The 15,990-nt window shown below is 46.2% G+C and overlaps 2 protein-coding genes across 3 annotated transcripts in view; one reads left to right on the forward strand and one right to left on the reverse strand.

Annotated features, from left to right (window-relative positions):
- The first annotated feature begins 1,092 nt into the window (after positions 1-1,092).
- Positions 1,093-15,990, forward strand: part of RPL7L1 (ribosomal protein L7 like 1) — a 304,157-nt gene continuing 289,259 nt past the window's right edge. Inside the window, exons 1-7 of one of the 2 annotated variants that reach the window (XM_069855204.1) lie at positions 1,093-1,157; positions 1,331-1,439; positions 4,186-4,349; positions 4,524-4,661; positions 4,932-5,041; positions 5,264-5,476; positions 5,734-6,396. In XM_069855204.1, the coding sequence (XP_069711305.1) occupies positions 1,117-1,157; positions 1,331-1,439; positions 4,186-4,349; positions 4,524-4,661; positions 4,932-5,041; positions 5,264-5,472 (771 nt within the window). In that variant the 5' untranslated portion in view covers positions 1,093-1,116 and the 3' untranslated portion in view covers positions 5,473-5,476; positions 5,734-6,396. Of the gene's footprint in view, positions 1,158-1,330; positions 1,440-4,185; positions 4,350-4,523; positions 4,662-4,931; positions 5,042-5,263; positions 5,502-5,733; positions 6,397-15,990 lie in introns of those variants that run through there. The other variant, XM_069855205.1, reaches the window with a different exon arrangement.
- Positions 7,264-10,997, reverse strand: MAD2L1 (mitotic arrest deficient 2 like 1). Its single transcript, XM_069855206.1, has 5 exons — positions 10,879-10,997; positions 9,645-9,791; positions 9,403-9,523; positions 8,176-8,279; positions 7,264-7,635 (listed from the first exon to the last, which is right to left on the reverse strand). The coding sequence occupies exons 1-5, from the start codon at positions 10,958-10,960 to the stop codon at positions 7,463-7,465; spliced, it is 627 nt and encodes a 208-aa protein (XP_069711307.1). The 5' UTR covers positions 10,961-10,997; the 3' UTR covers positions 7,264-7,462.

A 15,990-nucleotide genomic window follows, 5' to 3' on the forward strand; every position in this document is an offset into this window, starting at 1 on the left:
CCCATTGCTGGAGGCATTCAAGGCCAGGCTGGATGGGGCTTGGAGCCCCTGATCCAGTGGGAGGTGTCCCTGCCTGTCACAGCGGGGCTGGAACTGGGTGGGCTTTAAAGTCCTTTTCAACCCAAACCATTCTATGACTTTACGACTCTATGAAAGTGGAATATTTTGATTTAAGCTAAAGCAGAGTTAAGTTTCATCTAGGTAATTGTGTTCTTTGCAAGTTAGAATGACCTACTGACGAAACCTTTAATTTAAAACAGTGTTTTCTGGGCACTGTTTATGGTTTGTAGACGATAACAACTTGTGTTCAGTGCGGTATCTGCTGTGATCGCCTCTGTCTGCAGTTTTTGCCTTATTTCAGACGTCAGACAGAGCCGAAGCTGGCTCCAAATCAGCAAGAATCACAGAATCATAGAATAACCAGGTTGGAAGAGACCCACCGGATCATCGAGTCCAACCGTTCCTATCAAACACTAACCCATGTCCCTCAGCACCTCGTCCACCCGTGCCTTAAACACCTCCAGGGAAGGTGACTCAACCCCCTCCCTGGGCAGCCTCTGCCAGTGCCCAATGACTCTTTCTGTGAAAAATCGTTTCCTAATGTCCAGCCTGAACCTCCCCTGGTGGAGCTTGAGGCCATTCCCTCTTGTCCTGTCCCCTGACACTTGGGAGAAGAGGCCAGCTCCCTCCTGTCCACAATGTCCTTTCAGGTAGTTGTAGAGAGCAATGAGGTCTCCCCTCAGCCTCCTCTTCTCCAGGTTAAACACCCCCAGCTCTCTCAGCCGCTCCTCGTAAGGCCTGTTCTCCAGCCCCTTCACCAGCTTTGTTGCTCTTCTCTGGACTCGCTCCAGAGCCTCAACATCCTTCCTGTGGTGAGGGGCCCAGAACTGAACACAGGATTCGAGGTTTGACTGTTGCGAAGTTTGACCATCACATTAAAACGAGTCCTTGGGAAGAAACAGAACACGCACGAGGCGCCTGGGGAATTTACCCCCCTGCCTGTAAGCGGGAAATACATTGCGTCCCCAGCTGCGGACTCGTTGCACGGGATCAATGGGAATCGCGGAGGAGCGCCCAGGCGGGCCAGTTTCCCCGAGGGGAGGAGCGCGGGCGGCCATGTTCCCGCCCCGCCCGCCTCGCAAGATGGCGGAGGAGGAGTAAGTATGGCGGGCAGGGAGGCGGAGGGGGGCAGCGGAGAGTGGGGGCTGCCGCCATCCGCCGCCATCGCCCGGGACCGCGCGGTGCCGAGGCGGGTGGGTGGCGGCGGGGGAGAGCCGGGAGGGCCGGGGTGCGGCGCCGTGGGGTACGAGCCGTCCCTCCCGCCCCGCAGGTCCAGGCGGCGGATCCCGCTGGTGCCGGAGAACTTGCTGAAGAAGAGGAAGGCCTACCAGGCCATCAAGGCCACCCAGGCCAAGCAGGCGCTGCTCAACAAGAGGAAGGTAGGGGCTGGGGGCACCGACGGTGACGGCAGATCGACCCCTTGAGGCTGATTTGGGAGACCTCATTGCTCTCTACACCTACCTAGAAAGAGGTTGTAGAGAGGAGGGAGCTGGCCTCTTCTCCCAAGTGACAGGGGACAGGACAAGAGGGAATGGCCTCAAGCTCCGCCAGGGGAGATTTAGGCTGGACATTAGGGAAAAATTCTTTACAGAAAGGGTCATTGGGCACTGGCAGAGGCTGCCCAGGGAGGTGGTTGATTCCCCTTCCCTGGAGGGGTTTAAGGCACGGGTGGACGAGGTGCTAAGGGGCATGGGTTAGTGTTTGATAGGAATGGTTGGACTCAGTGATCCGGTGGGTCTCTTCCAACCTGGTGATTCTATGATTCAGTGTCAGGAAACCCTTTATCAGGCTTGGACGTGATACAAGAAGTAGTCACTGTTTCAAAAAGAGGAATACCTTTTATTTAAGCTAAAGTTTTGTCTAAGCAATGGTGCTTTTTGAAAGTTAGAGTGTCTCTTTGATGACATGTTTTCTTTAAAGCAGCATTTTTCCAGACAATTCATTCTTTTGGAGATGATAACATCTTGTGGTCAGCGTGCTCTGCATGGTCACTGTCCAAGTGTCTGCTTCTGCAATGGCCTCTCTCTGCAGCCTTTCCCCGTCTCAAATGCAGGGAAGTGACACTGAAAATGCCAGCAGACAAACTCTTGTATCCATAAGGCGGCCCCAAAGCTCCAAATCAAGAAGAGATTTGGCTGTGGTGAAGTTCATCAAACGTTAAAATGAGTCCTTGGGAACGAACAGAACATGTACGAGGTGCCTGGGGAATTTGTCCCTGTGCCTGTAATTGGGAAATCCATCCTGTCCCAGCGCTGGTCCCTGCACAGGATTGATGGGGATCGCTGCCTCGGTGTTGCCTGATAGCGAAAATGCTGGCAAATAAACTCCCTAAGACTCATTTTGCAGTCAGGAAAGCAAACACCCTTTATCAGGCCTGGACATGGTACAAGAAGTAGTTACTATTACAGAAAGTGGATTTTTTTTTTTTTTATTTAAACTAGAGTTAAGTTTCATCTAAGTAATGCTATTTGTTGAAATTTAGAGTGTCCCTCTGATAGCGTGTTTTCTTACACGCAGTGTTTTTCCAGGCACTTCATTCTTTGGGGGTGATAATGTCCTGTGTTCAGCATGGTCTCTGCTGAACAGATGTGTCTGCTTCTGTAATCATGTCTGTTTGCAGCATTTCCCATCTCAAATGCGACCTCACTCAGAGCTGGCTCCAAATTAGCAAGTGATTTGACTGTTGTGAAGTTCTTAACATTAAAATGAGTCCTTGGAAAGGAATAGAATATGTGTAAGATTTCTGGGAAAATTTATCTGTAAGTGGGAAATATATTCCGTCCCCAGCTCTTGTCATGCTGTGCAGGATTGATGGGGATCACTGCCTCGTGTTGCCCAGGCCTGATTAAAGGGTGCTGGCTTTCTAAAACTCCAAGTCTCTTAGACAGTTTATTTGCCAGCATTTTTGGTATCAGGCAACAATTGCTCTGTTGCTAATGCAGGGACTTCCTGTGCACAGTGTGTGGTTCCCAGACCAGCCGAGCCCAGCAAACATTTCAGTTTCAGAGTTGGAGCCCTGTTCTGCTGTATTTTAGCTAATAAAGACAATGCCTGTCTTGGAAGTGGCTTAAAGCTTTCCCTGTGAATCTGTTTCTGTGGAGTCAGTGCGATTATGTGAAAAACTGCCATTTTTGTTAGATACCGTGTTTATGTTTTTAAATATATAAAGTGCTTGCTCTGCTTCCAAGGTGGTAGTGGAAGCATAAACAATAATGTTAAATAGCCACTCTTTACAAATCTTGTTAGAAAAATTACACTGGTGATGAGATTTTGACGGGATCCACCTGCTTTGCAATTTCAAACCAATTTTGTGGGTGACTTACGAGGTGAAATGGGACAGAGGACATGTGACATTAGATATGCTACAGGGTAAATTATCAGGGTATTTTTAAATTAAAGTATCTGAAATATTGTTGAGTAACTGCCAGGCACATTCTACTCATGTCCTGTGAGAAAGCACTATGATTTGATGGGATGTACTTGTTCCTGAGCTAAGGATAGCCATTTAAATGTCTTTTTAATTAAAAAAAAAACAAACTTGACGTTTTCCCAGTGTTCTGAAAGCAATTTCAAGTCCTGGGTGTTCGGTGTTTAAATTTGTAATACTTAACAGTTTTTAAGTGCTTGGATGTTTGCTCTGTGTGTGCTTTTATAGAAAAGGACCTTAAACCCAGTTATTTTCTGTTGGATGGTAAATCTGAGTCACACTGGGGTATTGCTGTGGCATATGTTTTACTCAGACCCATAGGTTGTTTCTGGATTTCCTGCCAATTAGCTGAGCTGTGTGGGTAGTTGTGAAGATCTAGCTGTCTGTGGCTGCAGATGCTTCCATTTGACTTCTGTGCCTAGAAGTAGCCTGGGTCTTGCTCTGTTTCTCTTATTTTATTTATTTCCTGGGGAAAAAACTTTGTTCACTGTTCATAAATTATAGCTATCTGCTTGTAAATTCATGTTGCCCCTCAGTTCTGTCTGCCTTGGGCTTAGATCATCAAATTTATTTTCTTCTCAGTGCCTCCAAAACTGAAAGACTGTAGTTCACCACCTTCTGAATTTCACCTGGCCTTCGAGATGCAAACCTCAAAGATTGTTGGGAAGGGAAATGATTTCTTATCCTTTTGTCTTTAGCTCCAGAGGGGCAAACAAATCCAATTTAAACGCCTTGAGGCTTTTGTCCGAGATTCATGGCGCAAACACCGAGACAACACCCGGCTGAGGCGCATGGAGCAGAGGCCTGGACAGACAGTGGTACCTCAGGAGCACAAACTGGCCTTTGTTATGCGGATTGCAGAGTAAGGAACTTCTGTTGCTCCTTACCTTTATTATTGCTACTGTCTGTAGCTGTCTGTTTTCAGGCAGAGGAAGGGCAATAAGCCCAGACACATCTCCTTACTGTTAATCTGAGACCTTTTGGTGAGGCATTAGAGATATGTGGTTACTAACAGTGTTTTTTTTCTCTGTCTCAGTGTTAAGGGAGTGAGTAGGAGGGTAAAAAGAGTGCTTGAGTTGCTGCGGCTGAGAAAAAATTTCACTGGAATGTTTGTTAAACTGAATCCTTTATCACTGAAGATGCTGCGGATTGTGGAACCTTATGTGGCTTGGGGGTGAGTACCAGTCCTGTGACTTGGTAGGAACTTGTCTATAAATAGCATAGCTTTTTGATTGCCTATCTGGTATCACAAATCCATAGCTGGCTTTTCTAGCAATGGTGAAAACTTTGTTGACTTCAGATATAAAACTTGTTACTGTCCCCTTTCACATTGTTCTAAACAGAACTTGAGTTATTTTCCTACCTGTGTACAAAGCGGTACAACAGGGCTTGCCGCTGTGTCCTGTCTGTCCGTTAAAGAATTTGATTTTTGGTTTTTGCACAGACACCCTAACCTGAAATCTGTACGAGAACTTATCCTGAAACGGGGCCAAGCCAAGATCAAGAGAAAGAGGGTGCCTCTGACAGACAACGTGCTGATAGAGGAACATTTAGGTGAGGAGCGGGGGGAAAAAATGAAGTCAGTCAGGGAAAGGGACAGATGTTGAGAGTTTGCAGTTTGACCCAAGAGGGAGAGGAGGGAGAAAAGTCTTGCTATACTTGTTTGTGGAGGGCTGGCAACTCTGGAGCAGCGTGAGGAAGGGTAATACAGTTGTCTGAGAGGGGCTTTTTGTTGCTTTGTTGAGCATTTTTTGAATTAGTTTGTTTTGCATGCAGGGAAGTGTGGTATTATTTGCCTGGAAGACCTCATTCATGAGATCTACTCAGCTGGGAAACATTTCAAAAAAGTCACCAACTTTTTGTGGCCATTCCATCTGTCGGTGGCTCGACATGCTTCCCGTAACAAAGTGGGTTTCCTCAAGGAGATGGGTAAGCCTGGCTGCAGAGGCGATGCCATCAACCAGCTTATCCGTCAGCTGAACTAGTCAGGTGAGGAATGCCTGCTGCCTGGCTTGTAAAGCTTATCCTTTATCTGGTTTCCTAAGAATAAATATACTGCCATCATAGATGAGGGGAGCTCCTTTGGGTTTTATTCTTTACGGAAGAAGCCCTCCCAGTAGCAGAAATGGATGAAGGGTGTGGGTCCCCTAATGTATGGGCAGATCCTATTGGACATCTCCATAAAGGCTTACCTTCTGGGAGATTGCATAGATGTGACTGGTTTGTTTTTCTTTCCTGTTGTGCAGGGTCTTTGTGAAAACTTCAGGATTTATAACCTGTCCTGCTCCCGCATAGTTTTCATGGCTGTGATCTCTATGCATTGATATGCTGGTCTGTGATTTGACTGTTGGTATCTCCATAAAAGAAGAAAAAAACAGACGTGATGATGGAGACGGAGTTTGGGCTGGTTCTTCTTGAAGAAGAAAAATTGTATTTGGTACAAGAAAGAAGGGACTAGAACTTCTTGGAACAATTTGACTCCTGCATTGCCACCAAGAAAAGATTTTTTTTTAATATTCATTACTGGTTACTCTGTCCCAGTCACCTCCTGGTGTCATCCTTGGTGTACAACAGTGGTGGTCAGTTCCTGACTTAAATTTCTGTACAGCTGACTCGCACTCACAGCTTTGAACCCATCCTCCCCAGGGGAAGTGCCTGAAGTCCACTCCTTGAAGTGTAAAGGGGCAGTGCAGTCACCTGGTGAAGGATACTGCTGACAGGCAGGAGAAAACACTGTGTTCTGCTGTTACTGCAGTGTAAGCCCCACTGGTGAATAATGTAACACTTGTTGGAGGTACCCGGATCATTTTTATTTAAAAAAAAAAAAAAAACAAACAAGTTTTGTGATACAGAGATGGAGTACATGTAATCAAAGTTTTTTAAATAAACCTAAATTTATACTGTTCTAAGAGGAAGTAGTATACAACTCTGGAAGAGTTAAATACTCTAGATAAAGTAATTTTGGTGAAGGAAGCAATAACAACTCTGGAAGAGCCTGGAATTTCTGTTGTCACTTCAGAGTTTTAAGTCCATAATTTATCCCAGTACAAAAATGAGTGAAGAAAGCAGGAAGAGTCCTGTGCCGTATAACAAACGTGGAAGTCAGTGTGACTGTTAAAAGGCTTAACTGGGGGCAAATTACTTGTCACTGAATGGATTTCATATTGACTCCACAAAAGGTGTTTCAAGACTCAGATCAAACAGTTAAATAATGGAAGTGGGATGCCTTTAGGGTATTGGTTCTATGGAAGTTTACAAACTAAGGTGTAGCACACTTGAAACAGTCTAAAATATTAAATGCTACGGACTCCGAATTAGAGAACACTATAAAATTTGAAGCTTTATTCTGTAAAACAAGAATACAAACATATAAAATGCTTGACAGACACGAGAGACGTACGACACAGACCTAAACACCACCATCCCCAGAACTAATTCAACAGTCAAGAGTGTGCAAGGCTTCACAGGTGTAAGATGTTTTTGATAATCAGCTTTGATTGTAAAGAGGTACAAGTAACTTCAGAATTGTCCTGTTGATTGATTTTAGGATTGTTCTGGTAATAAGACAGCGCAGGCTTTTAGCATGGAGCATAGGCATGTCCGGAGTTAGATTTCTTAGTGCTAAAGAGAACCTAAGCCTGCTAATAGAAGGCAGTTTATAATAAAATACTAAATGACAGGATTTGAACACCAATGTAGCAAGCAATCCTAGATTTAGGCAGTTTTTGTAGTGAATGCAGTATTCTTAATATAATTAGTTTAGCTCATACGTACTTATCACTATGAGCACCTTCTTTAGGCCTCTTTAAAAGGAATGCCAGCTCACTCTGGTGTTCCGCCACATTATCACAGACAAACATGCTGTTCTTCTGTATCGAACTCCAGCAAGAGCAACATTAATGATGCATTCATGACTTAGCTGCACTATGAACAGAAACTATACAAGGTGACAGGTTATGTACAACCACCCCCGCCTTAGGGAACAGAATCCTTCTTGTAAGCCACCATGCTGTTTACTTTGTGGATTGTAGTAGTGAAGGAACGAAGACGAACCTCTTCCGAATTGGCTATAAATTGTGGTCCTGACTCTTCCCACTTCTCTGGCACCGCCAAGTCTTTGTCTGTGTAGATCAGCAAGTCAAAGGCACCTGTGAGCAAGCACAAAGAGAACAGTAATGGATGCATAAGGTGGCAGCGTGTCTGAACTTAAAGTGCATCTTCTAACACTTGAGGTGTGTACTAACGGTGCCAGAAATACACACTGATACCAGTGATGTGAAAAGAAATACTAGTTAAAACAGGAAAACGAGTCCTGCTTATATTCACGTGTAGCCTTTTAAGTTCTCTCAAGCAAGTGCGATGTGAATTTTTTAAAGTGTTAAAACACTGTGGAGCTGAGCTCTTAATATGTACTCCATGTTTATTTATACAAGCCTGCCCACAGCTACGGTCACAACATTATTTATTATTTATGAAAATTTCCATTCCTTGGAGTGCACATACTAGTTTCATTAAGTTAATGAAGCCCGAGTTCTGTCCTGGTCTCAGTCTAACAAAACGCTGACTCGGAAGTGTGATAATTAAAAAGCCTCAGTAAGTTACCAGAAAACACTGTCTGTAGTGGAGAAGTTGCTGAAATTTTCCAAAAGAAGTATTTTGATTTCTTTAGTGAAGTTAGGAATACTCACAGGGGGTCTCCAGCAGTGGCAGAAAAGTTACTGTGGCGGTTATTTGTCTGATGACAGATCGAATTTCTTCCTGAATAACTTTCTGAGATTTTTCTCGTGGTGCACTGGAAAAAAAAACAAACAGGAAAACTCCATTAAGAAAGCAAGCTTCTACTACACTGACAATTTTCTTTAAATAGGTTTTCCTCTATTAAGTTGTTGGCTACAGAGTTTTTGTAGCAGCGTCACTCTGAAGCCCTAGGAAAACAGGCTGAGAAGAGTGCAGTGATAGTTTATTGTTGTTTGTGAAACTTCACAGTACTTGTAAGGAATGTTAAGTTTATTCTCAGTCTGGAATGGATAAGAATATTTTGGTATAACAACAGGAAAGCAGTACTTCAGGGCACGGACCTGACAGGTTGTTACGTGCTTTGTTGAAGATTAAAAATGTGGAGTTTTGATCTTGCGCTTTAAAAAAAGCCACACATCTGAGGATTATATATGCTCCGATTGTATAATGACAGGTTTAGACAGAAGGAATGGCAGGAAGAAAGTAGGGTTGGGAAGGTTTGAAGGAACGTGTTCCATGCTCATTGGGAAGCGGCTACCTCATCTGCCCCAAGGAACCAGAACAGCACTGATGATGCACATGATGTTTATTTTGTGCCTGCACGCCTGCTAGGTACTGGGATGCCCAGGTGCAGAGAAACACGGTTCATGGAATTGTTTAGGATGGAAGGGACCTTTACAGGTCATCCAGTCCAACTCCCCTGCAGTGAGCCAGGATGTCTTTAACTGGATCAGGCTGCTCAAGAGCCCCAGCCAACCTGACCTGCAGTGTTTCCAGGGGCAGGGTGTCCGCTACCTTCCTGGACAACCTGTGCCAGTGTTTCACCACTCTTAGCATGAAAAATTTCTTTTTTCACCTAGTCTAAGCTTCTTTTAGTTTAAAACCATTACTCCTCGTCCTATTGCTGCAGGGTCTGCTAAAATTACTTTCCCCATCTTTCTAGTAAGTACTAGAAGGCTGCAATAAGATCTCCTCAGAGTCTTCTCCAAGCTGAACAATTCCGACACTCTCAGCCTCTCTTCACAGGGGAGGTGTTCCAGCCCTTCGATCCTTCTCGTGGCCTCTGAACGTGTGCCAACAGGTCCACGCCTTTTCCACGTACAGGACATCTATCTTTTGCCTGCACAGCTGTCATGTACAGGGAAGCGCAGGCACTGAGGAACACCACCTTTTCTCACCTCTGATCATTGATGGTTTTGTCACACTCTATGTCAAACTGCCACCGCTCCAGCACCTCGTTGTTCTCAATGCTGGAGATGACGACCACCAGGCGCTGCACGATGCACATGTAGAGCCACTCTGAAAGAAGCCACAACAGTTACTGCCCATGCGGGGAAGAGGAGCCAACGCCCTCAGAGAAACAACAAGATGGACACAGCAGCACCAGCCTGAGCCCCACTCAGCCCCCTAGCACCCTCACCTTTCATCTGCTCCACTACATTGTTGAGGTAGTTCTTCAGCTCGGCGTCAGTGGTGACAAGGAGGGTGAGCCCATACTTCTGGACACGGGTGAAGGTTTCGGGGGGGTAGATGCCCCGCTGGTAGAGGATGCTGTTGATTCCATAGGCTGAAGGATGCAGAAAATGACGGGGGTGGGAAGGGTGAGGTGTGTGAGGCAGCCATGTCACCCCACAGGCAGCCTAAGAACCTCCTGTCCTTCCTCCTTCCCCTCCCTCCCCTTTCCTTCCTCCTTCCCCTCCCTCCCCTTTCCTTCCTCCTTCCCCTCCCTCCCCTTTCCTTCCTCCTTCCCCTCCCTCCCCTTTCCTTCCTCCTTCCCCTCCCTCCCCTTTCCTTCCTCCTTCCCCTCCCTCCCCTTTCCTTCCTCCTTCCCCTCCCTCCCCTTTCCTTCCTCCTTCCCCTCCCTCCCCTTTCCTTCCTCCTTCCCCTCCCTCCCCTTTCCTTCCTCCTTCCCCTCCCTCCCCTTTCCTTCCTCCTTCCCCTCCCTCCCCTTTCCTTCCTCCTTCCCCTCCCTCCCCTTTCCTTCCTCCTTCCCCTCCTCCTTCCCCTCCCTCCCCTTTCCTTCCTCCTTCCCCTCCTCCTTCCCCTCCCTCCCCTTCTTCCTTTTCTCTCTGCCCTTTCCTTCTTCCTTCCCTCCTTCTTTCCCTCCCCTTTCCTTCTTCCTTTCCTCTCTCCCCTTTCCTTAGTCCTTCCCTCCTTCCTCCCCTCTTCCCTTTCCTCCTTCCTCCCCTCCCCTCTTCCCTTTCCTCCTTCCTCCCCTCCCCTCTTCCCTTTCCTCCTTCCTCCCCTCTTCCCTTTCCTCCTTCCTCCCCTCCCCTCTTCCCTTTCCTCCTTCCTCCCCTCCCCTCTTCCCTTTCCTCCTTCCTCCCCTCCCCTCTTCCCTTTCCTCCTTCCTCCCCTCCCCTCTTCCCTTTCCTCCTTCCTCCCTCCCCTCTTCCCTTTCCTTCTTCCTTCCTTCCCTTCCCTCCTTCCTCCCCCTTCCCTTTCCTCCTTCCTTCCCTTGTTTTCCTTATTCCTTTCCTTCCTCCTTACTTCTCCTTTCCTTTCTTTTCCTTCCCTCCCCCCTTCCCCCCCCCTTCCCTTCCCTCCCTCCCCCCCCACCTTTCCCTCCCCCCCCCCACTTTCCCCCCCCCCCCTTTCCCTCCCTCCCCCCCCACCCCTTTCCCTTTCCCTCCCTCGCCCCCCCTTCCCCTCACAGAAGAACTCGGCCACGATGTCCGCGCTGCCGCGGAGGGTGATCCCCTGCTGCTGCTGCTGCCGCCCGAGCTGTTTGGCCATGAGCGCTGCTCCCGCGCCGCCCGCTTTGAAACCGGGACCGCCCCTTCCTGCTGCGCGCGCCCCCTCCCTTTCCCGCCTTCTCCCTCCCCTCGCGCGTGCGCGCGCGCCCTCTTTCCCGCCTCCTCCTCCCTCCCCCCCCCCCCCCCCGCCCACACACGTACGTGTGTGGGCGGGGGGGGGGGGGGAGGGAGGAGGAGCTGGGGAAAGGCTGAGCCCTCCCCTTTCCTAATTCCTTGCTGATTTTGTTTTTTTCTGGATGTACCTGGAAGCTGCTTTTTGAACCTAAAGCCAGTCCTTTTCAGGTATGGATGAGATCAAGCAAGAACCTTGTTTATGGGTGGGTTTTGGTAGCGTTCAGTATGTAAATGCTGTGGCTGCTATCTAGAGTAAAAATAGTCAAAGAAAATTAGAAATAAATAAATAAATAAAGGCTGCTAGAAAGCAGGCGGGGAGGACCTGGGAAAGCTGGGTGAAACAAAACACTCTTTCCTTAAATCCATAGATTCACAGAATGGTTTGGGTTGGAAGGGACCTTTGCAGTTCATCCAGTCCAACCCCCCTGCGGGAGAAGGGACATCTTCAACTGGATCAGGTTGTTCAGACCCTCAGACAACCTGACATTGAATGTTTCCAGGGATGGGGCATCCACCACCTCTGTGGGCAACCCGTGCAAGTGCCTCACCACCTCACTGGAAACGATTTCTTCCTTGTATCCAGCCTAAATCCAAAGCTGGTGAGGGGGCTGGAGAACAGGCCTTATGAGGAGCAGCTGAGAGAGCTGGGGTCGTTTAGCCTGGAGAAGAGGAGGCTGAGGGGAGACCTCATTGCTCTCTACAACTACCTGAAAGGAGGTTGTGGAGAGGAGGGTGCTGGCCTCTTCTCCCAAGTGATGGGGGACAGGACAAGAGGGAATGGCCTCAAGCTCCGCCAGGGGAGATTTAGGCTGGACATTAGGAAAAAATTCTTCACAGAAAGGGTCATTGGGCACTGGAACAGGCTGCCCAGGGAGGTGGTTGATTCCCCTTCCCTGGAGGTGTTTAAGGCACGGGTGGATGAGGTGCTAAGGGACATGGTTTAGTGTTTGATAGGAATGGTTGGACTCGATGATCCAGTGGGTCTCTTCCAACCTGGTTATTCTATGATTCTAAATCTACCCTCCCTTCATTTAAAACCATTACTCCTTGTTCTGTCACAACAGGCCTTGCTAAAGCATCTGTAGGCCCCCTTTAAGTACTGGAAGGCTGCTGTAAGGATAGTGGGTAACGCAAAAGGAAAGGATTTAAGACAGGGAAGCCACCAGCTGATGGCTCTGGACATTTGATAGGAATAGTTGGACTCGATGATCTGGTGGGTCTCTTCCAACCTGGTTATTCTATGATTCTGTGATCCCCACCCCTGCTGCCACAGCCAAGGGCAACTGCCAGTTGGTAAAAGCACCTCGATGCTGTTATTACAGGGACACCATGGATGACACGGCAAGTAGCAGTGACTGTGCAGGAAACTGGCAGAGCTTAACAGGTAAAAGAGATCGAGTTAAACAGCACATAAATGTTAAGTATTGAAATATTTAAATAGTTTCATGAGGTAGGGAAGTTTTAATCTGCTGGGATAGTAACTAGATGGCCAGCTGGTCAGCTGATAAAATCAATCAACAAGGACATAAAATGAAAGATAAATGGCTTTGTTGAGTGTGGAAGAGTTGTAAGTTAAATCCTTCTCTGAATATGCTTTTTTCCTGACGTGTCTGGAATGAGTAGATATTACCATCCAAGACATACGTGTGTCAGATGCCCGTATTTACCTTCAAAGGAACTGATCAGAACAGCCTTAAAATGAGCTGATACTCAAGACCGAAGTATTTTAAGCCCAGGGTAAAAGCCATATGGTTGTTACACAGTGCAGAAGGCCAGCTGCTGAAAGAGTGAATCAATAACGGGATTGCCTGTTTTGTCATAATAAATTACGTTTTCTTGAAAGCTAAGACTTTGTATTGTTTCCAATTTTTGCTCTAAGAGCAAGTACAGTTTGCCTCGGGGTTCTCACTGCTGTGGTTAAAACAAATGGTATAGTCCTGAAATCATGTGCTGAAGTTCTGAAAGGGTCTGAATGGTTTAGTGATTGATAGGAGCGGTTGGACTCGATGATCCTGTGGGTCTTTTCCAACCTAGTGATTCTGTGAATAACTTAGTTATTAACCTAGAGAACTTTATTCTCGATCTTGATCACCAATGGTTGTGTTTTACATTAGTCTTCTGAATAAAATATTTTCTGAGTAATAGTGGCGTGTTTCAAAGCCTATGGTAATGGAAGCATTTTTCATCCAGCTTTTAGAAACTAGATGGTTGTAAATATCAGCTGGTTTGCTTCAAACCGTATGTACAATCATGTTCTTATTAATCTGTCCCAAAGTGGCCTCGACTCCCTGTTTCCCCCCGTCCCCCGCATTTGGCTTTTCATGCGTTTTGCTTCCTCTGAGGTTTTTGGAGAGCTGCACATTTTTGTGATAAATGTAAGCGCTTGAAAACCCTGTTGCATGAGGCCAAGCAAGAATAGTAGAGCTTGTGATTAATATTTATGCATTTCTCCTTCAGCTGCTTTACTGTTAAAACCAAATGGAAGAAAAAAGTGCAAATGCTTCTTGCTTTACGAAATTCATTTTACTGTGTTTCAGTGAAGATGGCTTGGAGATCTGTTGTTGATATGACCAGGCAGATGTGCTCATCAACAACGGACTTAATTGCATCTTCTTTATTTCTCCCAAGATTGATCTGGCAGGTGCTGAGAGCTGGTGGTGATCTCCAGTGCCTCTGGTCAGACTCTGTTTCCTTCAGTGAGCCTGGCACACGGTGTTTTCCCAGAGTTCTGGATTGCTTCCCTGTCCTCCGTTCTGCATTGCAGTTAGCAGTGGTTTTTGCCCTGATGTGTCCCCCCTCCCTAGAATAACCCCTTTGCATTTTGGAATTTTATTTTTCTCTCTCTTTAGGAGAATACATTTCCCTTTTACAATGTGCCGCTTCTTTTCTTTCTGTTTCTTATATATGCTGTAATATAATCTAATGGAAAGACCTGCATATTTTCAATACTTCTCAATTTCTTTTGTGGCACAAAGCTCCTAATATTTCTCTTAGTCTTTTAAGACATTATTTTTCCATGACCAATTCATTAGTTTTGAAAAGTTTGATCTTTCAAGTGCATTAGATGGTGTCTTTCTTTTCCTTAATCTTTGTATTTCTTCTGTTAAAATGTTCTTCGTCTCCACCTCTTTTTTTTCTTCTCATGTCATCGAGATGTTAATCTCCTTCCTCCCACCAATAACTCGCATGAAGGTTGAGTTATTTGACAATATGTCTGCCGCTTTTCCCTTCACGTTCTCTGATTACTTCATCTTGTTTCCGTTACGAGCTCTAAGCTCCACGATGCTTGTCTTCATTTTCTTCACTTTGTTTAGGTTGCTGTCACTCGCCTTCGCTGCCAGGTCGATGCAGTTTCCCCAGCCGAGGTGCTCGGTGAATGTGTGCTTATCCAACACGTCACTTTTTGACCGTGTCAAGTGTCATGGGGACGTGAGTCCTTTTGTCATGTTGCCGAATGGGCCTGCTCCATGCGATGATGATGCCGACAGTTTGTGTGCAGGGCAGGTAGAGCTGCATGAGAGGAGGAAGGCTGCTGGGCTCTTGCAGCGGAGAAGAGCAGGGAGACTGCTGTGGGTTGGGGAATGATTTGTGCGGCTGACAGCCTGCTTCCTGACGAACTCTGAGGGACTCTCAGGAACGAAGATGACAGGCTGAATTATGTGTTCTGGCACACCAGGAGCTGGCTATCCTTGCTTTAATTATCTCATGCTAAAACTTTAATTTTTGTAAGGAAAGTGAAATCCCAGTTGTATTTAATTGAGGTCTCTTATGATTCTTTAGCCATTGCTCTGTTTCTCAATTACAGCTTGATGTTATGACAGTATTTTTTTTGATTCTCTTTCTGTGGAAGGAAATGTCCCCTATTCAGCTTGGCTTTTCTGCAGCATTTAATGATTACTTCCCCATGGCAATTGTCAATGAACCTGGGACAATCCAAATCACTGGTATGCCTTCACTTTTCTAAGGCAACCTGGGTCACATTCCTCTAGCCATCCAGCAGAATAGAAGACATAATCCATTGCAGAGTTCATTCCCAATTTTTTTCTGTCCTCAGGATGATGTGGACAGGTTCCGCCTTCCAACATCGCAGAATCATCTATGAAATGTAAGTTCTGTTTGCTACAAAAGCCCTCATGTCGCATTAACAAATTGTCATATTAAGCCTCAGTAAAACCAGTTTTTCCTGTGTGGAGAAGGGATTTTTTACCCTGGACAACAGACCCTTAGTGCTTCACCTTTTCTGGTGGATCTTATGAGTAATTTCTTCCCACACTTTAGAAGGAAATTCTGTACATATGAGCCCATGGAATAGCTGGCCCATTTGCCTTCTCCCCTCCTGTTTTCTGTGCATTGCTTTGGTTGCCAGCACTTGAAATTCATGGCAAGTGTTAAGCTGATTCTGTTTCTGCAGGTCAGACCTTTTGCTTCTTCCATTCCTCAGCCCAGCTTGCAGTATTTGTAGGCAATGTTCTGGGCAAGGCTGTTCTCCGTTGGCTGACCTTCCATGGTTTTTGGTGAAACTGATACTTTCCTCCATCATCTGTTTAGTTTCTATGCTGTAGGAGGAGGTGACATGTTGGTGGTTCCCAGGAAAAGCTTTTCCTGGAGATGGGATAAGCCACCAGCGCAGCCAAATACCATCACTATCCCTTTTTGTAAGAGTTAGTTTTAAGTCTTCTAAATCTTTAAATTACTTTCCTGTCTTTAAATCACTCTGGTGTGGGTGAGCTTTACTGCCTTCCATTGTGTCTTCACATCTATCATCCAGGATTCCTTTGGTGATTTGTTATTTGGAATTAACTCTAGAATTAATGTAAAATACTGCTTTTTTTGACAGGCATTTTATTACCAAGCTAATTTTGTTTTCTTTTTGTTGTTGTTGGTCAAGTTTGTTTT

The sequence above is a fragment of the Phaenicophaeus curvirostris genome, chromosome 4 (assembly GCF_032191515.1).
Source record: "Phaenicophaeus curvirostris isolate KB17595 chromosome 4, BPBGC_Pcur_1.0, whole genome shotgun sequence".
Classification (NCBI taxonomy): domain Eukaryota; kingdom Metazoa; phylum Chordata; class Aves; order Cuculiformes; family Cuculidae; genus Phaenicophaeus; species Phaenicophaeus curvirostris.